At 40.6% G+C, this 24,346-nt stretch overlaps 1 protein-coding gene across 2 annotated transcripts in view; it reads left to right on the top strand.

Moving 5' to 3' along the window:
- The window catches only part of TFDP2 (transcription factor Dp-2), a 116,182-nt gene extending 93,367 nt beyond the window's left edge, over positions 1-22,815 (top strand). For both annotated transcript variants that reach the window (XM_089683520.1, XM_089683519.1), the window contains 3 exons: positions 277-443; positions 8,631-8,733; positions 13,777-22,815. In XM_089683520.1, the coding sequence (XP_089539646.1) occupies positions 277-443; positions 8,631-8,733; positions 13,777-13,936 (430 nt within the window). In that variant the 3' untranslated portion in view covers positions 13,937-22,815. The remainder of the gene's footprint in view (positions 1-276; positions 444-8,630; positions 8,734-13,776) is intronic.
- Positions 22,816-24,346: the final 1,531 nt, after the last annotated feature.

Here is a 24,346-nt window from a genome sequence, read left to right as displayed (position 1 = left end):
AATAGGAGTGATTCATGTTTCAAATGTGAATAATGTGTTCTCTCCATCACTTATGGGCCTCCTGAGATCCTCCAGCTGTTGAAGAATTCAGCACATCCTAAGAACTGGAGTGCCATAGGCCATGTCTACTGTATGTCCTCATCTCTTGTTCCCACCACTTTAATCTGTGTTGTGCGTTCTCCAGGCCTTCCTCTATCTATCCTCTGGTTCTAGCTTTCTTAGTGTGAATTTTTTTCCCCTTCTGAACATCTATGGAAATGGCTTTTATTTTTGCAGGTTTGAATACCTCTTTAACTTTGACAATGCCTTTGAAATCCATGATGACATTGAGGTTCTGAAGAGGATGGGGATGTCATTTGGACTTGAATCTGGCAAATGCACAAAAGAAAACCTCAGTCTTGCCAAATCGTATGTCCCAAGAGCCTTAGAAGGATATGTGACAGGTAAATAATAAATCAATAAGCTTGGCAGGAGTTTTTCAGGATGCGTGTCAGTTGTTCTTTCTGTTCGTGTCTATACTGCAGATAATAGGTTCTGGGTCATTGCTGAGCTTTCATATCTTGCAGAGTCATTGTACGATTACTAACAGCAGGTGGCAGAGTCGATACACTAGACATTGGCTTCTCTTGTTTCCTTGAATTTTATCAGTGTGATGTCTTTTCATGGAGGGAAAGGTGGTTTCCATACACATCAGATGTTTATCCTGTGATTTATAGAAAACAAAAGCACCTAAAGGCCTTATGTGCACTTTTACATTAGTATACCCAGACATTGCAAGCAAGTTCATAAACATAACCTACATTTTTCTCCTCCTCTTCTGTCACCTGGGAGCTTCATTGATGAGTATACTGCATGATGTAAACCATCTGTGTGTCCTGGTGCAGTGCATTGAAAATTGGTGCATGTCCAGTTTAAAGGTGAATTTTGGACTAAATAAAAAAAAATGTTTACATACAAGAGACATGTATTCTTACCTGTTTCTTCCAGATCTGTGCAGTAATCGACCATGAAACAACTTTTGCATTTTGCCTCTATGCAGGATCTTCCTGTAATAAAGACTGGCCACTGCTGCGCTCTCTTCTTGTGAAGGGTGACTGGTCTTGTATCTGCCTCCCTCCCTCCTGTACTCAGTGGATCTGCTGGTTCCCTACCACAGCTTTGCTCTCTGTGCAACACAGTGATGATAAATGCTGTTTTTACAGGCTAATAACTGGTTTTGCAAAGGCACTTGGTGCACACAAAATAGATCTCTTCTGTGGCTACTGAGAAATAGATTTAAAATATATTTAAATGCTATTTTTTTTTTTTTTTTTTAAAGTTTTGGACAAGGTGGAAAGGGATTAGAACATCTGTCATGTTGTTATTGTTGTCTGTGACCCCATTAAGGAGATTCACCCTCTCTATTTGTCATGTTTACTGTTTTCACTGAAAGTGAAAGAAAATCCCAGTTTTTAGTTGTTCCCAGAACAGTAATAGAGGGGAAATCATCTGGGGGGGCACTAGTTCTAATGACTCACTCTGGAGCCATTCCCTCTTACTTTCTGTTTGGCTATGGGGCAGGAGTTTTACTTCTCCTTTACTCTATCCAAAATGAAGAAAAAAAGTTTTCAGTTCTGCTTTAAATAATATTTGTGGTGCCTGGATTTCAGCTTTACCTAACTCTTGTTTACACTGCAATGTATCAGACAAATGATAGGTGTTCTAAGGCAAGCCATAAATGATTTGACTTTCTTTCCTTCCACCATGGGTGGAAGGAAAGAAAATTGCTCGATTTCCCCATCAACACAATTAGTGTTGATGAAGGAATCTCTTCCGCAGTGCTTTTGTGTTCTGCCGGCAGGGAGCCTTCTCAGCTGGCAGAACACAATGATTACTGCTGGTGGATACTGCCCATAGAAGGATCAAATCTCAGCTAGTCCCTGCTGAACCAGCTGAGATTTGATCCATCTGTGGCTGGCTTAAAAGTTACATGAACTTTCTTCAGGACCACCGCCCCAAGTCTTCATAGTCTTATTCTTAAAACCTGCTCAGCTGGTCACGCAGCACTTGCGCACCATGGATTTTATTCAGTTGTATGGATGGCACATCAATTTTTGTGGACACATCTTAAAAAGAATGAAAACTGGGGCAGGCATGTATCAGGGATACTATGACTAGTGGGTGGACTTTTGGAGAAAAGGATGTGAAACTTGGAAGCCGCACATTGAGCCCTGGTTCACACTAATGTGGCGTGGGAAACGCAGCAAATTTTGTGCATTTACCACACTGCATTGCAATCACACGGCATCCATGTGATCTGGTACGGGTGTCAATGTTAAATTAACAACACCCCGAAACAGATCACAAAACACAGTGCGATTACAAGAATTCGCATTGCATGGGTTGTGAAACAGGTGTGAGGAAGAAAAAGGGGCCTGCACCTTTTTGGTGCGGATGTGATGCGATTGGAGCCATACAAAATGTATGGTTCAAATTGCACCGCACAGACAGGAATGCAGTGTGGTTCCTGTGCGAATCATATGCGATGTGCGCACCGCATTAGTGTGAACCAGGGCTGAAGATCATTTCATCAAAGGTGACGAAATCCGTAGTCCTAACGGATAGGTTCAATAAGAACGCTCACCTTTAATTTCCAGACACCTACACCATTATATAATAAATATCTGCTCATAGCCTTTGTTTTTTTTAATTCACAAAATGAACTCCAGAAGGAAAACTAACCACATTTTGGATGTCCACTGTCATTTCTTACAGTGGTCTCTGATACAGTCACCTGCTCCTCTATAAACTGCTTGTGGCCCTGGAACGTGTCATCCATATCACCCCTCAGCAGATGGTTAGTTGAAAAGACTGAAAGAGTTACAGGGAAGTGGGCGGCTTTTAGGATTCCGGTAGACCATGCAAAGAAGCTGAGAGATAGGGTTCCTTTAGTCTATGGACATTGTGTGTGGGATTGGGCAGAGCTGGATGTAGACTCATTGTGCATATTAAACATGGAGCCGGCTATTCATCGCCTCCTAGGTGACATTTCTTCTTAATGAAAGGGCTTTTCCTGTTGATCATTGAGAACAACCAGTACGAACAGGGGAAATCCCATTCATAGTTATTGAAGAGAGTACTACCATCTTAAAGGGACAGAACACTCAGATTTTAGAATTAAACTTCATGCTTGTAATGACAGTCACAACTAATACCTGTAAACACTCAAACCCAAAACATATGAGATTTGCATCTTTGTTCCTTTATGTAGAGCCTGGTGAATAGTGCCTGGAAGTTAAGTTAAAGTTTGTTTTTGTTTTTTTCTCAAGCCAAAACTTTTTTTAGTGAGTTTTGTTGTTTTTGAACAAGTGGGATTTTTTTCTGCTATCTTTTTTGGGGGAGGTTTCTCTTCATTTCCTGTTTTATTAACCACATTTTCACAATGGGAGGAAGTAAGGGGAAATATCTAATGGGGACACAGAAATAAAAGCTAATGAATGTTCTCCCCTTCCCTCATTCGAGACTAGTTTGCTTTCAAGGTGCGTTTACACCACAGTCCTTTGTTCAGTGTGCGGTTTGCATTGCTGTGCTGTTGCAGTGCTTTACTTGGCAATTTTTTTTTTTTTTTTACTAAGTTGCATTTATGGTGCAGTTCATTGTATTTGTGTGTGAAAAAATGCAACATCCCTAAACAATGTTAACTGGGTATTCTTGGTGATTTTCCGGTTCAGTGGGTTTGTAGGGAAGCTATGGCCAAAGCCTTGTTCCAAGCTCGTAAAGTGATACTATCACACTGGAATTCGCTGGAGTCACCAGTACTGGCAGATTGGATAAAACAAATGGGAGAGATGCATAGATTAGAACGCTACATTTGCTACAAAAAGAAAACCTCCCTGTATGGAGACAAAAAGAGGGTTACTTATGAATGACTAAGATAGAGGCTGGATGGTAAAAAAGTGAATTTATTTATCGTACAAATTTAGAAAAATTACTATTTGCAGAGCATTGCCAGCATTGAGAGAACAATAACTGATGTGACTTTTACATACAACAAACAAAAGGACACAAACAAAAACAAGAATGTCCGGATGCCCTAATAATTCTGTGTATGGGATGGAGCCACAGTAAAAGCTGCATGAGTGTTACCAAAACCTCATAGTATTAGGGTGGTTCTCATGCAAGGATCCATTGGGGAATCAGATTGCTATACCACATATAGTGGGTTATATTCTCTGTAGTGTCATTTTTGTTGTTGTATGTAAAACTCACATGTCAGTTATTCATCCAATGCTGGTAATGCGCTGCAAATAGTATTTTTTCTAAATTTGTTCTCCTTTTGATACGATAAGTAAATTCAGTTTTTCACCATCCAGCCGCTATTTTAGTCATTCATAAGTAACCCTCTTTTTGTCTCCATAAGTGGAGGCTTTCTTTTTGTGGTACGGTTTTTTTAGGGTTCTGCATTTACTACAATGTGGAAGCGGACTGGTATAATGATTGGTAAATTTGTCTCTTCATAATCCATTTTATAGTAGTGGAATGCTACATTTACCAACATAGAAGGTGTCCGGATACAATTGAGGAACTCTGGGCTCAGTGGCTGGATACCCCTGGGCTGAGTCCTATTTATTTGGACATAGATACACACCTTCCCTGAGGAATCTAGATCATTTTGTAATGTCTGATTTGGTTTCTATTACTGCTACATAGTTCAGTACCTACCATAGGTATGTTGTTTATGCTAAACATTGAATATGTTTTTTTTTTTTGTTTTTTTTTTTTGAGAATTGTAAATATATTGCAATGATGATGAGAATTGTAATATAATACTGATGACCTGATGACACTGTAACTTGTATACTCTAAAGTGTATTGCCTCCTAACTACTCTGGAAAAAATACTTGTTTTTAATGAACATGAAAGCACCACAGTGGTATAAACTCGGCTCATTGAAATACATTCATTTTTATTGCATATGCATTCAACTGCATGCGGTGTGAACAAACCCATGGGGTTTGGTTTAGGAGTAGGATAAAATATTGCTATAGGTCAAGGGGGTAAAGTTAAGCCATCACAGACCTGATCAAGTAGATGCAACCCTCTGTCCAGACAGCACTGATTGGCCCTGTGCCAATCACATGCACCCTCCCAAAAAACTCTCTGGCATGTGCTACGCATTTGGTGTCACCAAACAGAGCATGTGCAGACTTACCACTGGTGCTCTGTACTATGGCAGATGGATTGGGGATAGTAAAAGAAGGGGAGGATCAGAGAAGACAGGATCAAACAGCCTTTTTTCTCAATGCGTATGATTAACCCCTTTAGTTCCACAGTGAGTATAATCAGCTTGTTTTTTTTACTGATTTGACTGATTTTACTGTTGTGGGTTTAGTAACACTTTAAGGTTGGAGTGTGGGTTTTTTTGTGTTTTTTTTCCCATGTGTCATGAATTGAAGTTCACATTAGAAAAAGTGCATGGTGCTGTTCCAGTCTGCTCAGTCTTATTTCAAGTTAAACGTCTACCTGTTCTGCCAATGCAGTTGTGCCACTGCAAGTTCTCAATCTGTGTAATTGAAAAAGAAATAAATAACCCCCCCCCCTCCAAAAAAAGTGCAACATTACAGTTAATGAATATATGTAAGTATTTAGCTAAAGTAATAGAAATAAAAGATGGCTTGGAAGCCGTAGCAGGACCCACCAGGAAAGTCCTTTTAATCCAGTTATTGCACTTTAATAAAATGTGACGTTCATGACCTGAAGAAGTACTGTTGAAACCTATATATTTTATGAAGCTTTCCCTGCACTTCCTACAAATAGGCATGCAATTAGGTTTTAGCTGTGAAATGTGCCCTTACGTTTAATTATATTACATGCATTTGGTAATGAAAAACACACAGTAGCCCTTATTTATAATTGAAGAGTATGTTCCTTATAATAACAATTCCTACAAAATGAATTGGAGGCTTCACAGCAAGTCCTATTGCTGCAGCTGTGATGTAAAGCGGAGCAGAGCCTCTCCTATCGACAGATGTTTTGGTGTGTGTTTACTACAGACTAGGCCAAGGCCAGTCATTTCTCACAACAACTCGCTAACTGCTTGAGATATTCCCACTAACAATCCAGGAGGTTGTGGGGCCTCCACTGGAAGCAATTTGTCATTAGCTGTAATTGTGACGTTCTAGATTGCCAAGGCCTTGCTGAACAGTACAACTGATCCTAACTTAAACAGCTCACTCTGTGTGGAACGACATGGGTGACCGGGAAGAACAGGACTTGTGTGCTACTGACATACGACGACCATCATAAGGACATTTCTGGTTGAAGGAAACCTTTACTAACAAATATGGGGGCTACAACTGCTGACTTCCTTCAAGAATGCCCACTACCTGGTTGTTGCCCTTGGGTACGTCCTCAATCGATCACCAGGAACCAGCATTTAGATTGGGAAGTCATAGTGAACTCAAAAGTCCTGATCTTAAGGCCTCATGCACACGGGGCTTTTTTTCACTACTGCTAGGAGCGTCAAGCGGTCTTTTTTTTTTCCCGACCTATAAACTCCCCTGCATGTTATCCCATGTGTCCATGTACACATAGGCTTTTTGCAGTATTTAGCAGCAGGACCGTTTAGTGACGAGTGAAAAACCCCACTACCAGGGTATCCTGGAGTAGCAACGTTTTGCTTGAAAATACAAAAAATTTAATTTGCCTAAATGCTAGGTGCATTTAGCACTTGAATGTTAATTTATTTAAATGGCCAGAAGAAATTATTTATTCGGGCCAATGACATTAATAAATGCAAAAGTGCTTGACACCTGTAAATGTGCCTAAAAGCTTGTGGAAGCTTGTGGAACAATTTTACAAGCGTCAGGTGTTTTTTCCTGCAAAAACTCTGCTGGCTTATAGGTGAGTTTAAAAAAAAAAATGTCCTGTGTGCAGGAGGCCATATACTTGTTCCAGATATCTCAGAACCTATAGAAGCCATTGGATCAGCATGACAGTCAGTCGTATTTTCAGGGGGAGGGGTCACCAGTGACATCCTCTCTTCTCTCAAAGTGCAGGTTACATTACTTTAATGCCAGCTATGTATTTTCATTTGTAATTATAAGAGTATGCTACATAAATGTGTAATTGGTCATTTAAGGAAATTTGGAGCTATACTCCAGCATTCCACAATGCACTCAGTTGGCTATGAGCAGTCATACAGGCCATTAGGGTCTTTCATAGAGGTCAGAGGTTTCTTCTTTTGCATAGCCAGATTCAGGATGAGGGAAAACGTAATTGGATTGTAACATAAGGAATGGCAAGTGCCCTAATGCTCAGCCTTTTTTTATTGATGCTTCTGTCATCTCAGAATGAAATATTTGCTCATAAATACCATCATGTGGCCACCAAACAGATGTATTGCCTCCCTACATCTGATCTCCAAGCACACTAGCCCTCTGGCAGAAGCTGTAGGAACAGCTTGTCAATAGGGACCATTTGATCGGCTTTACCTGTCCTATATGTATATTGGAGTCTCAAATACAGTGCATTTATTCTGCCACCCTCTGTTACTAACCCATATAGGGCCTTATGTATCAACATCTCACTCAGAATTTTAGCTGTTCCCCCCAGGCATCAATCAGTGTCATGGCTGTTCCAACAGTTCAAATCTGATTAGTGGATGCAGAAAGTAATTCCAGTTTTTAGGAAGCATGCATTGGTACGTAAAGCTGATATTAATAGCATACGAGGACAGGACCTCAAAAATTGCACATAATTCATGAACTGACATAATGGAAATGCATGTCACCTTTTTGGCTGTAAAATTCCGATAAAATATTGGCAGTGTTTTAGCATAGATGTGTAGAAGCGCCATTCATGCAGCTGTGCTTAGGCTGGCCATACAGTATGCAATTTTCTTTCCTTCAACAATGGGATGAAGGAAAGAAAATCTCTTGGTTCCTCCATCAAAACACAGTGTTGATGGGAGAATCCCTCACACTGCTGTATTGTATTTTGACTGCAGAAGGTTTTCCCATCGTCAGAATGCAATGATTACTGCTGCCGGCTATAGCCAGCTGCAGTGATCATACAAAAAATAGCCGACAGGTCAGTTGTACTAAAGTTGATTGATAGATGAACATAGATGGATGAAAACTTTGTTCTGTCTATGACTAGCTTTAGTTAGTGTTGTTATTGTTCATCAAATGATTTCTCTACTATCAAATGGATTTCCTTTATCACATTATCTTCCAGATAAAGTATTAGAAATTTTATCCAAAACTTAATTTTTACACTTATTTGTTTTGCATACAGTGGCTAAAACCCCTCAAGTTTTTTTTTTTTTGTATTCTATTATCAAAACCTGTTGTTGGTGTTCTGGACAATTGTCACTGAAACAGGCGCCCCATTGGAAGATGCTTGTGACAGCTGTAAAATTTTGGATCTCCCATCACTTTCTGTCACAGTGACAATGGTCTCTAGGCCAAATAGCAAAGGGTAAATCTCCTCAGCAGAGACCCTGAAACAAAAAAAACTGACAGGGATTCTAACATTTGCCTACTCTATGAAAATGATATGTTAAAAGAAAAAAATTGTTTGGCTTTATAGTTTAAATGTTCCATGCGTGAAGATTTCTGATATGTGTTGTATTTTTCTTTGTACAACAGAGATGGCCACAGGAAACTCTTGGGTGGAACAAGGTCTTAATTTCAATGCATCCCAGTGCTCTTCAGTTCCCGCTGCAGGTTCTACCACTTATTCACAGACAAGGTAAAAGCACATCTAGTCTTTGGGAGTCCAAATGTTTGGTGAGCTAGAACTGCAAGGTTTTCTGCTTAGCTTTGATATCTGAACAAGTAGGGTCTGCTTGAAAGAAGGGACATGCGCGCCATGGAAACCAGGTGGGATCCAAGAGAGGCTGCGGGCTGCTTGATGGTGTATGTAGAGCCTGCTTCTCATTCCCAGGGATGTCCAAAACTTTGAAGATGAGTGTCTTTCTCTCTCTCACCCAGGGTTGGGGAGGTTGGGGTAGTAGAAGGCTCTCCCGATTGGGGGGCAGGGGTGTTGTTGGTCAATGTCAGGCTCTCTCCGGGGGAGGGGGAGGGTGTTGGTCGGTGTCCGTTGGGCAGCCTAGGGCAGCACTAAACCTAAATACACCACTGCATGCAAATCTTTAGTTTGGTGATATTACAAAATGGTTTTACATTTTTATTTCAATGTTTTTATTTATTAAAAAGACAACATACAGATTGACAAAACCCACAGTTGTGGATGTCAAAGTTTTCAAACAATAAGTCCTTGCGAAAATAATGATACAACCATTAAATAAAGGGATGAAAAAAACAGACTGAGCAATTAGGTATGAGGCCTAACAATCCCTCCAGTTAGGTCTAGAGATCAGGATAAATCACAACAACAGGAAACAAAGATCTGGTATACAGTGCACAGTGAGAATTAAGTAACCCTAGGCATATTCAGTCTGTAGTCAAATGCCAGTATATATTACAACAAAGTGGAATGTTGGAGGCAAAAATGTAGGGAACAATAATGAAGAAGAAAGAGAGAAGGAGAGCATAGAAAGAAGAGTAAAGCAAAGGAGGATCAGCCATAGAATCCATTAAGGGACAGAGAGGTATCGAATCCATGGATCCCAAGTACTGTAGAATTTTGAAGCAATATTATTAACAATACAAGTGAGCTTATCATTAATCATGATCCAATTGAGTTTGTTTGACAAAATGGTATCACCGATCGCTTCCAGTATTTGGCTATCGTAATCCTTGCAGCTAGGAGAATGTAAAGAACCAATGTGACCGATTTCTTGGGGATACCTGAGGGCAATTTCTGGAATAGGGCCACCTCTGGGGACCTATGGACATTCACTCCTGTCACTGTTTAAAAAATTTTGAATAAGCGGATCCAGAATCTAGTCACCACAGGACATTGCCACCAAGTATGACACATAGTGCTCTCCCGCCCACAACACCGAAAACAGGAAGGTGACGTGGTAGAGTATATTTTAGCAAAATGCGTAGGGACCAGGTACTAACGCAGGAGCGTTTTATAATTAGACTCAATAAATGTAGTATTAATAGAAATTTTGGACAAAGCATAAGCTGTGTCCTGCCAATCAGTTAGATCTAAGGAGATATTTAAGTCCCTTTCCCACTAAGTCATATAAAGAAGCTTCGTTTTTGGATTAATAAGGGAAGTATATATAGTAGATATGCAACCTTTCACCATACCAAAAGCTCGACAAGAAAGTTCGAGAGAGGTGAGTGTTAGGGGTTCAGTCAATAATTGAAGTTTAGATTGGATAAAGGACACAATTTGGTTATATCGAAAGAATTCACTAGGAGGTAATTGGTGCTTATCTCGAAAATATTGTGAAGAGTATGGGCGGTCCCCATCCAAATAATGCCCAATACGTAGAAAGCCCTTATTGATCCACCACTGAAATAAAGACGGAACTAGACCAAGTACAAATTCGGGATTACAGAAGACTGGAGCCAAGGGGGTATGGGGGGAAAAAAAGGATTTAAGGATGGGCAACCTATCGCATACTGCTAAAGAATAAGATAATGTAGTACATAAAATGGGAGGAGGCAATCGATTGGGAAGCCACATAAGAGAGCCAATAGCATAAGGATGACAAGATACTTCAATACTAACCCACTGGGGTGTAGAACCTTTGGCTGTTGTGTAAAAGAGCTGCATTATCTGGGCCACATGGAAATAGGCCAAGAGGGAAGTCCCAAACCGCCATGTCTTTTCTGGGAATATAGAGTTGAGTTATTAATCCGGGGGCTTTTATTACCCCACACGAATCGAGAGATTTCTGATTGTAAGCGCAATATTTCTCCTCTGGGGACCGCAATTGGTAATGTCCGAAAAAAGTAGAGTAATCTTGGAAAATGTCATTTTAATAGAGTTGATTCTATCGAACCAAGATAAAGGGAAGTCTGCCTAGCTATGCAGATCTTCCTTAAGTTGTTTGAAAAGTGTGGGATAATTGGCATGATAAAGTTTTTACATTTTTATGCAATCCATAGACAAAAATGTAATAAAAAAAGCATGCATTTTCTTTTTGATCATTGTTACTTTAAAAATAAAAGGTTTGTGTTACTGTAGATTAAAAGTATACGTTTTATTCAATAATTTTTCCTGTGTAACTTAACCTTTGCCCTCCGGCTGTACACATATATGCGGACTCTTGGTGGGTGGGCTTTAACGCTGAGAGGCTGAATATATGCGTCCCAAACATAAACAATGCTGTGCTAAAAGCATGCCCCCTACGCACTCCCAGCACAGCTGCCTGCGGGTAACAGAAAGCTTCCGATGTCTACTTGCCATCGGAAGCTTTCCGATCATGTGACCGCGGTGACAGCCAATCATGGTGGTCACATGATCAGAAAGCCCCCCTCTGCCTCCCTGCATCAAGACCGTCTTAAAGGGCTGGGAGGCGGTGATAGGAAGGGGTTAAGGTTTTCTTTTTCAGTTTTGTCCTTTTTTTACTTTTTATTTAGAACATTTTGTTATTTTGTTTTATACTTTTCAAACTGCTTTAAACGAACATCACGTGCAGGTCAGAGCTCATCCTTTTGATCTGAATATAAATGAAACTGCATAAATACAAAAGTAGCAGTGTTACTTTGTATCTCTCAGTGTTGAATATGAACACTGTCAAAATTTCTGCTTTCTAAGAGCAGCTGCTTTATTAGCCACTGCATTTATGCAACTCCTGGTTGTCATTTTGGCAGCCAGAAGATGCTGTCTAATGAAAGTGTGGGGGGAGCATTACCAAACTACTTTGAAGTTTTTTGGGGGTGTATGTAGCACACCCAAATTCCACAGTTCGTTAAACAGATTGCCCCACCTGTGACATTTTAAAGATATAATGGTAAACAGAGGAAGTTCTTATAGTCCTCTCTGTAAATATATTAGTTCACATTTAGAAATGAGTTGAGACCACTTGGGCCACTCCATCTCAAGCTATGGACCTCAGGTATTTGGGGCTTTTAAAATTACCATTGCTTTTAGTGGTCCATAGATGGGGGGTAGATATCACCCCAGGAACAGTGAAAAGAGGGAAGTATTGGCTTGGTCATTTAGAGATATTTTCTAAATTGCTGTTAGTGAAAATATTGCTCCCAACATCAGAATCATTGATTTTCTCCCCAAGGTGTACCTCTAAATGACTGAATCATCATCCAAGCTTCAGATTGGGGCCATACATGACACATATTGTAACCTTAAATCTTACAACAGAGAGTGCAAGGCTGTCCTTAAAAATAAATTGAATGGATTATTTAGAAATTACCTCATACTTTGCTTTTTGCAAAATCAATGATGGATAATTGAATGGCTGATTAATTTAAGCTTCCAAGGAATAAAGAGGTTTAAATAGACTTTAATGGATAAGTAGTTCCCCTTTACACAAAAATAATAAATGCACTTTTTTTTTGCAGGGAAAAACGTGCATTTATTATTTTTTTGTGTTAGGAGCCTCTTAAGCATTGCACCAGCAATCAGCAGATTGCTGATACCACGCAGGTCTCCTGCAGAGTGTCAATTTATCTGCTTGCTCGTACATCCCGTACAAACATACTTTATACAGGAAGAATCAATGAAGTACCACAGCACTCCACAGTTCCGTGGCAGTTTATTGAGGACTACAAGATGACAGCCGCTAAGGCTGTTGGGACCTGTCGTCCATTCATCCACAGAGGACTGTGAATGAATGATACGGTCTCGCTGGTTTTGAAAAGTGACAGTATGAGGCACTTCTCACCGTACTTCTGTCATAGGGAGAAGGGGCAGCGACTGCAGGATCAGGAACATGTTACAGGTTCCAACCTAAAAACGGGTGAAATGTAACATGTTCCCAAAGGTGAACTTATCATTTAAGAAGTTCTATAATACTGAAAGACACTTTGTGTGGCCCAGCGTTCCCCTGCAGTTTAACAGATTCATTCAATACTGTAGCACATGGCTATATTAACAGGAAGTGTTACTCAGGCTTCCCATTGTGCAACTTCCCAAAAGTTACATGTTGAGTGGAGATGAGTTAAGGACTGGAACTGGAAAGAAAAAAAAAAAGGTGTGTGGAAATACCCTTAAAAGTAGCCATTGAAAGTGTTTGTAATTGTTGGTGTGGTTTACTACAATGAATGATGAATTCGCACGCGGGAAATAGAATACATAACAACATTTGAATTAGCTTGCAGTCACTGCACATAGGCAGAGGCTTTTTTTGGAAGGGAAGAATTCATTGTTTTTCAGTGAAACCATCTTTCCCATCAGAGCATAATGCTGTGGGCAACATATTAGAGAGCCAGGCCTCTACTCTACACACAATGCAGAAGCCTGGGTATCCATCAGTCCAACAAGCACACCCCGATCCAGTTAGCAGCACTGTTTGCAAAGCTAAATTAGAGCAGTGTGCAGGTGGTATTTCAGATTGCTGGAGACCCAGGCCACTGCTGGAGACCCAGGCCACTGCTGGAGACCCAGGCCACTGCTGGAGACCCAGGCCACTGCTGGAGTATGACAATAGTATCTGGGACTCCTGTATTCTCAATGTAGTAAAACATGGATTGAGTGGTAACTGCTGAAAAACTGGATCCACTACCTGCTATTACAATGTGACACTGTTAACTACCACTTGACACAACAACTCCCTCATATCGGTGGGTTTCTTATTGCAGACAGGACTAACTTTTGAAATGAGCTTTTGACTTTGTTCTTATTTTAGACTGTTCTTTCAGTTTTCTCATTTTGTTTATTGCTTCTATTCCTTATATCTCCACACAGCATGAATCCAGGTTTATTTTTCGACACGGAAGTATCTCTCACAAACAGCAGCCATCACTCCAGTTCAGGAACATCCCATTATACAGAATCCCGGGGGGAAACCCCCTGCTCATTTGATGATGAAGAGGATGACGACGACGATTCTTCCTCTCTGGAGTAACATGGTTGTATGATGTGCACACGAGTGAAGCTATGTGTAAGCGTGTGCTCCTAGTCTAGTCTTCCAGAGAAATTTTGATGAATCCCATCGAGATCTAAAGACTGGTGTTCTATAAAAAGAATCAGTGGGTGCAGTCATATGTGCAAAGAACTTCAAGATGGCCTCTTGATTGCCAAGCAATGATCAGATCGCACCAGCAATGCTGTTTACTTTTGTTTGCTGAGCTGATCTCAAGAGGATCACATGCAGGGTATTTGAAGTGATCTATTTCCACTGCTCCTGAGATAGGACTGCTGCAGCAATGACTTATTCAAGGCCACTCCAGTGATATGGATCATCTAGATACATTAGGCAAGATGCCTTTTAATGACTTGTGGAATACATGCTGCTATGTACGGAATGCTGCAGAAATAGGGGGGAAAAAAGCATATTTCTGTCTGTCAGACCGATTGCCGAAAACACAAAGGACTTAAAGTTTTAGCATCATCCTTGTTGATGTTCAAAAGGGAAGATTATGCTGCCATGGCAAAATATATTGACGGCTATTTCTTTTTCCTAATTGTGTAAAGATAGACTTTCAGTTTATTTTTTGTGTTAAAGAGTAAGTCCTCCCAAATAAAATTCTGCTTTGTGCTGATGTAGGTGGGTTGAATCACCCGTCAGCTAATCAGTGGCTCCATCCCCGTCCAGCTGGGACTTACAAGGAAAACTTCCCTGGTATCCCAAAGCCATAAAGTGAGGAATACATCTCATGCCAATGAATTCAGGTTTGGGAGGGTTTATGTTGCAATGTTTCAACCATCTTACAACCGAAAGGTGGAAGTGAAGTGCCTAAAACTCACTGATTCACCATTTTCAGCAATGTTACATAGGTATCTTCACTATACAGTCATCTGCTTTTTTTCCTTTTTTTTTTTTTTTTTTTACATTAAAATAAAGGGTGTGAGAGTGCATTTTGTCTGTGGCACAAAACTGAAGAGGCCATTTTTGTGTGACGAGGCAGAGCTCAAGGGGCAAACAAGAGCACTGCTGCATGAAGATTTTAAGTCATTAGAGGGAATTCTCATAAACAAGGCACTGCGGCAAAACAAAGAGCCTTGTAAGAAGGATCCATTGCCAGACTCTTCCGCCTGGTTCCAGCATAGTGATTCAATGAACAGATGCAGGTTTATTGCCCTGGAACTAGCATGTGAAAAAGCCTTTTTTGCACAGGTGTTTTGGTCCGTGGCAGATTCCCATTAATATTGGGTGGGAGCATACACCATGGCTACCTTCACTGTGACTTATAGATATCCTAATTATAAATCCATGAAATGTCAGTCTTTGACGTCAATACTTAATGTGTATTGATCTTCCCACCTTTGATATTCAGACTGCAGGTTTAGTTTGAAAGGTAGGCATAAAACAACCAAAATGCAAGATCTGTTTGACCTGTGCCTTTCTGGCTGCTGTGATGTTGTAAGCCCCAGTATAGTGACAGCTAATAGATGGTTTATGTTTTGCTTATTTTTTTTTAGTTACGTGAACAGCAAGGTTTCAACGCGGAATTAAACTCCTTTTGTTTTTTTAAATATTTAAATGGCCCCCAGGAGGTTTATGCCATAATGTGCTAGTATAAAGCACATATTGGCACATTATGACAGACTTACCTGTCAAATGCACTGTTATCAGTCCCACTGGTCCCAGTCGCTTCCAGGTTCTGTGTGTTTGGCTGCTTGAATGGCCAGGTTGCGATGACATCACTTCCGCACATGCACACAGGAGTCACGTCATCAAGGCACAGGGCAGTGTCATAAATGCACAGTAAGCTGCACATGTGCTGCTCAGTTTACATTATAGCTGACAGGCAGGAAAAGAATTTATGACAAGCCCCTACCTGTCATAAAAACCTATCTATCAGCAATATTTAAAAATGTGAGTTTAATTCTGTTTCAAGGGCTTGTGCCGATGAGCTATTGTAGCTCGCTTTCAGGTGTACTCAGTTCATGTTTTATATAAGTTTGAGATGCTTCTGAGATCAGAGAACAATGACAGGTGTAGATGACCTGCATTTGGCCTCCTCCTAAGCTGTATTCCCTTGTATAGACTTGTATAGAGAAAAGCAAACAAAAGCCCATGAACACAGGCCCTAGAAGTAACTATTCTAGAAGAAAGTCAGATTTTGCACAGTATGAACTTTTCTGATGCATTTGTGCCACACTTTGTGTGGGATGAAAATAAACTAATATATATGACCCTGGGCATTAAAGCCGTGATTTGGTTGAAGCATTGAACCCGATTTGTATATTGATTCTGCTAACACCATATATATAGCCAATGGGGGGAGATTACTTACATCCATGTATACCTATACAGTCTAAAAAGACATTTCCAGAGGGTCAATACTACTTTCCACACCATAATGGTGGGATATGATGGCACTAACATGGTACTAACAGAGCAATAATCAACCCCTTTAAATAAGTGACATTTATAAGTCTTTAGTAGGATTTGCTTATCATCGATATATTCCATATATAATTTACATCAAAAATTTGCTGTAGCCATGTATTATATCTGATTTAACTCTGTTAACACCACAATTCCTCATTTTCTATTGCCCTCCCATGGAATGAAAGTTGTAGTTTCTGAAAGTTCCTGTGTTATCAGTAGACTAATAGAAAGGATGGAGATTTGGGGAAGTGGCTCATTTTCTACATACACACCATGAGAGAAAGAGAAGTGCACTCACAGAATGATGTATGGTATTTTGGGGGGGGGGGGGGGGCTGAAAGCCTCTTTGGGAGGTTTGCAGCCCAGCCTGGGGTTGGCTTACCATTGTTATGTCAAATTAGGTTTTTCTGTACACAGGTTTTTCCATCTGACAACATACCAAGGCTTAGTTTACATATGCCTTGCATTGTAAAATCCAGTCTGAAGAGCAATGTGTAGATCAGGCCTTTCAGCAAGCTTCCAACCACTGTAAGAAGCCCCTATAGCTTCACATAAACCTGACATTGAAAGAACAAGGTGGTCGCCTTTATTGATTTCTAGTTGCCTGGTTGTTATGCTAACTTAGATTTCGATGATTTGAGTCACTGACTGAGAACAATGACGCAATTAAGGACTCTCAGATTTCATGATCTACCCTGTTATCAGTCATGACTTAAGCTGGCCAGAGATGGATTGAAATTCGACCAGTTCGACAGGGACAGTCTGAATTTTAATCCATCTATGGACGTTCCTGCTAGAGAGAAGTCAATCTAACAGTCAGATTTTCTCAAATGGGAATGCTGGAAAATTCTTGTTCGATCAGTGCTGCAGCCAACCACCTGCAGTGCTGATCCATATATTCTGACAGTGGAGGAGTCCCTGCTGTCAGAATACAATAGCACAGCGAGGAGGATTCCACCATCGTCCTTAATTGTATTGTTGGGGGTGACTAGTTTTTTGGGGGATTTTTTTGATCAGTTGGCTGGCTGATTTAAAAGAAAGAAAAAAAAAAAAAAGTTCCAACTATGGCCAGCTTTAGAAAGTATTGAAGCCAGTGTGTCTGCACAACAGCCATGCTCCTAGCTTCTTTATTTGTAAAGCCCTTGAAACAGTGTAGGGGCTTGCTAAAGGTCCGCCAACTTCTTGTTTAAAGCTACAGCCAGCACTCCTACTAAGGACTAGAAATGAAGGATGTTTTTATTGGCCTTCAGAAAAGCTGCTTGATACTTTCTGTAAGCTTTAGAAATGTTTCCTGTACACGTGGCTCCTCCGATTAGCATTTACTAGCTGAAGCCTGTGTGATCTAAGCCTTAGCTTGATTTGAGACCATGACTTTGCACTGATCTACTGAAAGTACACTATACTCAACCATGTATAGGTGAACAAAATGGAATTGTTATATGAGTTTGAGTCAATTTCAGTGTGAATTTGTTCCTGTGGACACTCTACACATGATCCGTGTTCGAGATCTGTAGAGTTTACCATTCATTTCTATAACACCAGTGTGAGAAACTGTGCAGGCAATATATGTACACCCTTTATTTGCTTTTCCATCCAACATACAGATCTGCTGAATAATTGATGTCAGATGCAAGAGAATAAAACAATACATACAGCGCCTGCTTAATTAAAATTGGAATCACCCATTCATGTTTGTCATATTCATAAATTTCTCATTTTCAGTTGATGTAAATGAACCCTCCAATCACAGATGGTTGGTTGACCATACATGGGCCCATATTTAAAAATCTGATGACACACACAACAATCATAGAATTTTAGGTTCATAATGAAATCTGACAACCATCATAAATGAGAGACCACATTAAATATGATGTTAATCATTTGAATATCATTTTCCACATTTTCTGACGTTGGCTTATTTTTTTTTTTTTTTTTAAAGATTTATTTTTCTTCATAAATTTTACCAATCCAAAACAGCGGTTTGGAGCATTGGACAATTGCTGAAAAGATCTCAAAGGGGAAGATTTAATAAAACTGGTGCATGGTAGCCAATCAACTTCTAACGTCAGCTTTTTCAATTAAGCGTTGACAATTAACCTGGAATCTGCTTTGTTTCTATGCAGAGCTGCACCAGATTTTTCACCATGCAGTTTTCGTAAATGTGTACACGATCAGAATCGGCAACTGATCACTCTAAACCTGTATGATTTGCATTTAATATTTAAAAATCATAGCTAGTTCAGTCAATTGTGACCAATTTAAATAAAGCGCTCTAGAAAAAAAATACAAGAACCATTATTGTTGATCTTCTAGAAATTGCTTGCTGACTGGCTTTTTGAGTTCATTAGTTTGTTTTGCTGAACTCTAACAAGTGTTTACCAAGTGCAGCCCAAACTCCTGACCTGTGCGTGTTCCTGGGCATTGAAACCAGAGACAGCCAGGCAACTAGTATTTTCAGGATGGAGGGAGTAATGACAGCCTCATGACCAGTTTTCTTAAGGACTGATTCAGATCTATGTGTTGCACATTTTTCTACACAGCATGCGTACCGTGGAATAGCAACCCAATGCATTCACACAGTAATGGGTGACGGAGTCGCACTGCAACGCACGTGCCAAGCATGCGCCTTTTAACACATCAATAGGAATTTTATTTAATCTTTGACAAATGATCATCTTTATGTATGGCTCACTTAGCTAGTAAATTGTCACTGGCAGTCTTGAGAGAATACCTAGCGTACGCCCCCCCCCCAAATCACTGTCAGGTCACTGAGGAGCGGGACCTTCTATTTAAGGCTGGACGTTTTAAAATATATATTTTTAGTCTTAGTTTAAAAGTCAAAAAGCTGTTATTTCTTGTATATTCCAGTGGGTTTATTTGTATTTATGAGAACCTTTAGTTTTAGTTATATGAAGTCTTTTTTTGTTTTCTGCAGTTATGCCTCTCTATATTCGCTGATAAATCAGAACGTTTTATTATACAAATCGTAAACATGGGGATTTATTAGCAATCAATAACATTTGGGTTTTATTAAAAGAATAAAATGGTCCATTGAGGAATATTATTTGCTGTGCTCTTGTAGCATTGTCACAAATCACTGCCTGGTCCATGGGCTCCTCATCACAGTGTATGTAAAGGCAACATTTTCTGTTAATATTGGATAGAGTAAAGAAGGGGTTAGACCCACTGCCAAGTTTCTATTGATGTCAGTGTCCCCTTTGGGAGGTTCACCCCTGTATTTCTCCTGGTGAACATCTTTACCGAGATGGATAAGGGAGGCAAATCCTAAAATTTGGGAATTTTATAAGAACAGGAGGTGAGGGGCAATCGGGAACAAATGTTCAGCTGACAACTGTAGAAGACTGAAATTTCCCTTGCTGTCATTGTGTCATCAATACAGGAAGTAAAGGGGAATCTGCCCAGCAAAGATTCATTTTATTATTTATTTCAGGTACTTGTATAGCGCCATCAATTTACATATATATTGTACATTCACATCAGTCCCTAACCCTCAAGGGGCGTACAATATAAGGTCCCTAACTCACATCATACATACATATACTAAGGCCAGTGTAGACAGGATCCAATTAACCTACCGGCATGTCTTTGGAATGTAGGAGGAAACCGGAGTACCCGGAGGAAACCTACGCAGGCACAGGGAGGACATGCAAACTCCAGGCAGGTGGTGCCGTGGTTGGGATTTGAACCAATGACCTGAGTACTGCCAGGCAGAAGTGCTAACCATTTAGCCACTGTGCTGCCCAAATAACCCAATATGAGTTTTACCCAGTTCCTGCCAACTTGGCACAGATATGCGACCACTTGGCGGGTGAGATTTATTGCCGAGCGGCCACATATATGCATCTGTTAGTAAAAACTTGCTCCCTGTGCGTTCCTAACACAGTAGCTAACGGGTACCGGAAAAGTTTTGATGCATATTTGCAATCAGGAGCTTTCTGATCACGTGACTGCTGTGACTGCCAATCACAGTGGTCACATGATTGGAATGTCCGCCTCTGCCTCCCGGCATTTAGATCCACTTAAAGGGCCAGGAGGCAGCGGTAGGAAGTGGTTAAACCCACAAACAAAAAAGTAATATGTTGCAGGATACTAGTCCTTGGTGTGGGGGCTGCATTTGTTTTCTTTTTTTCCAACTTTTTTGCTTTATTTTGACTTGGTAACCCTGCAGATAATACACTTCCTGTTTTTGGGTGGCTACATCACTTCTCCACTGTATCTATGGAGGGAGCCATGGTTGTCACTGTAGGCTGCTCTGCTGATATGGACTATAAACATGTCCGTATCTCGTCATCCTCATTACATTGAGGGCAGGGCCATTGGTGGAAATAAGTTAGTTCAGAGGAAGTGATTAGGACACCGCATTTCTGGTAGGATCAACAGGTATCTCCTATAAATCTGATTGGTTAGCCTTTTAACCTTTTACGTACCTTATCTAAAACTACCGAAAAATGGTTTGCCTTTACATACACTTTAAAATCTGTAAGTATTACATTCTGTAAGAGCTATCCAGGCAATATATGAGAATAAAAGTGTGCTTGTGTATATAAGGCTAGAAATGCACACTTTTGTAACAGCCAATCAAATGCTTGTGCTTACTTAGTAATCTATTTCTTGCTTCCCATAACAACCAATCACGTGCAGAAATCATTTCTGCAGTGCAGAGTTGAAGATGGAAGAAGGATTTTGATTGGTTTCTATTGGCAAATCCTTCATTCTCATAAGCCCTCTAGAATAGAAATATTTGGAGTGGAACTAACCCCCCCCTCAATCCTTGACTGCACACTGCAACTGGGACGCCATGAATTGTAACTGCTTTGGAAATGTTCAGGACTCGTTCACACTAGTGGTAGGGGGGCAGTAAAACCCTTCTTTTGAGCCGCACTTTTACCTCCCGCCTAATCCCTGCCCTTTTTAGCTGAAGCAGCCAGGCATGTACACATGCCACATCAGGCATTATATCCCTTGTTGCTTTCAAGTAAATGGGGCCACTGTGCACTCTGTGAGCACATGCAATGCATGTGGATGTGGCAAGCTAGGGCCGGGTACAAGGGTTAAAGGAGGCAGTGAGGAGACGATACAACACCTCCGCACCGCCTGTCAAATGCTCTCTGAAGAGTGCTCCAAATGTGTATCACTCTTCAGAAAGCAAAGTCAGTGTGCAGGAGCCCTTAAAGTGTATCTGTCCATTTTTTTCTAGTTTTGGATGACGTAGGGAAGGATTAGAGCCTTTCTCCAAATGTTACTGCTATCTGGGGCTCCATTGGAGAGAGATCCGCTCGCTTCATTTACCATACGGGAAGTGAGGACACAAACAGACGTAAAAATGCCTTTTGTGGGCTCATTGATGCATAGATGTATACAGCGTCTAGTTTTGTACACATCTAAACTCAGCAAAATGGGAACCAATAGGGCCATACACACAGCTGTGTCTACCAAGGAAAATGTGCGCTGCGTTTGGCTGCGTACACAAAACGTAGGACACAGCTGTCCGGGGACGTACAAATCTGCAGATTTTACACATGTAAATATGAATGTGCGCATAAAGTGATTTGAAGAATTGTACACGCCTACGCCACATACGTGTCTAAACAGGCACATATTTTACACAGGGTCTGCGTTCAGTCTTCATTCCATGCAGAAAATCTGCATACGCCTCTGTGAATAAAGCTTTGGAGTTGTAAGGGAATGCCTGAACCTCTGTTTTCCTGTTGCACATTTTCCCTCATTTCCTGTCTGGTAAAAATGTGTCACCAGGACAGGAAGCAAGGTGAAATCTCTTGGACAGAGGTCAGGATATCCTGATGGGTTCTCACCTTTCCCCACTTCATACCAACGCTTTGGCTAACACTCAAAATCATTGGGTAATGTTGGAATGTGATTGGCTACATTGGGAAGCCTGGACGTTCATTATTTTTTTTTTTTACAATCCAGTCTAATGGGCCTAAAAATAAAAACAAAATGGAGGAATATATCGGGCTGTTACCTATACCAGCCAATCTGATTTCAGTTGAAAGGAAGCGAATGTAGGACCAAAACTGGTCACTGTGGGAAAGGACACATTTCTTCAACTAAATTTTCGTCATTTTTCTTTCTTAAAAATTATTCTGTCCAAAGCAAGTTTACTTCTGTGCAGGTGACATAAGCTACATTTTTTGGGTTGCTTGAGATCTTAAAGGGTTTTGCTTGTTTGAAGTATTTATATCTCTGCGGCGGTGTGATTCTGTTTTATGGCCAGTGTGTGACAAATGATGCTATGGACTCCATCACTGCCAGGGCTGAGGACTGAGGTGAAAGTCTGACTGGTGGCTTGTATGGTAGTGAGGAGGGTTCCTTGTATTTAATGCTGTAAATGCTCATTATCTTTCCAAGAAATTGTGTACCATATGAAATGTTTATCTCAGTAAACATATTTTTGATTTCAAGTTGTCTGTTCATTATTGGAAATGATCACTACTCGCTCAATTATGAAGGAAAAATGGAACTTGAAGGCCATTTTTGCGCTTTGATTTACTAACCATAAGAGGGCCTAATTGAAAGCTGCTGGGTGTATCCCAATAAAAGCAGAGGTCTCTGTTGCAGATATCTAAAATCCCTGGTGCCAAATCTGCAGCCCATTGCCTCTTATTTTGCAGCCCTTGGGGCCCCTGCATACATTATTCATAAGTGCTTACCCCTGTTCTCTAAAGTGGAACTACACTGCGTCTTAACACCACAAGCCAAAAACACTATTTAATTCTCATCCATCCATCCATATCCCCATGCTTTATTTTGTTGAGAAAAAAAAACCCTATAGCATTTCTGGCCATCTTGAGTAAGGGCAGATTATTAATTTGAATTTCCTTCCTGGAATCCATCTGCCCTTAGCCCAGGCATGCCAGCAGGAGGATGTGCTTAGCTGAGGAAATCCTTCCTCCCCCCTGAAGACTATTGGGATGTATGACATCATTTGCCTAGACCAGAAACCAGGAAATAACTGAAGAAATATAAAAAAGAATAAAGCAATTAAATATAATATATCTTCCTATCTATTTACTAATGCTAGCAGCCTAAGGATTAAAATAGTCAATGTTGATTGAGAGAGTGAAGTTCCACTTTAAACTGGGTTCTAGTATTTATTTGCTTTATATCTTTTTTTCTTACAATCTGTATTCAGTGCTGTCCATCCCTTTTGTCTTTCTATATTTTTCCTCTGACATTTTATAATTTCCGAGAGGATTAACAAATATGGCATAAGTCATTTTCTTAAGGTCTCATTCAGTTGGGTGCTGACTCCTGTGGTCTGTGAATGAACCCCTTGTTTATGTGGCTTCAGCCACTGGTTGCTATGTGCAGACAGCCCATTCATGTCTATGGGGATGCATCTGCTGTAAGGACACAGCTGCTCGTCCCAATTTGACAGCTGTGCAGGTGCAGGTGGAGCAGCCCCAAACACAGACTGTGTGCATTCGGGCTGCTCATCCACACAGCTGGTAATTTGTGAAGAGCTGCTGTATCCATGTGGCTACTACACCATTGTAGACATGGGCATAAACAAGGCGCTCATTCACAGACCATGGCTGTCAGCACCCGTCTGAGTGACTTTGAACTCCACGAAACCTGAAAGTTCTCCTGTACTGTATGAGTTAACTGCTTGTCTAGTCAAGGTGATGGTAAACGTATTTTAGGTTACCAATCCTCCACTCCCCCATGCTTCGGTGATGGACCGTGCCCCAACATCCTCACATCCAATACAGGGCTACTGTCTTGCCATCCTTAGACCGTAGACCAATGGTTGTCAACTTGTGAGCTAAAGAGGGCCTCAAATGCAGCCCCTGACATCACCAAAGGGCTGCTCACTATGTTCAGTATATGTAATTCTTCAGAAACCGCAGACCTAATAGAGGAAATGAGGCTCAGAGAGTGTGGCCATGCCACATATTTGGCTGGAATACGCTTCAGAAGACCATATGAAAC

The sequence above is a fragment of the Staurois parvus genome, unplaced genomic scaffold, assembly GCF_062004578.1.
Source record: "Staurois parvus isolate SC_StPar_1 unplaced genomic scaffold, SC_StPar_1.0 ptg000312l, whole genome shotgun sequence".
NCBI lineage: Eukaryota > Metazoa > Chordata > Amphibia > Anura > Ranidae > Staurois > Staurois parvus.
This window is presented reverse-complemented; position numbering and strand designations above follow the sequence as displayed.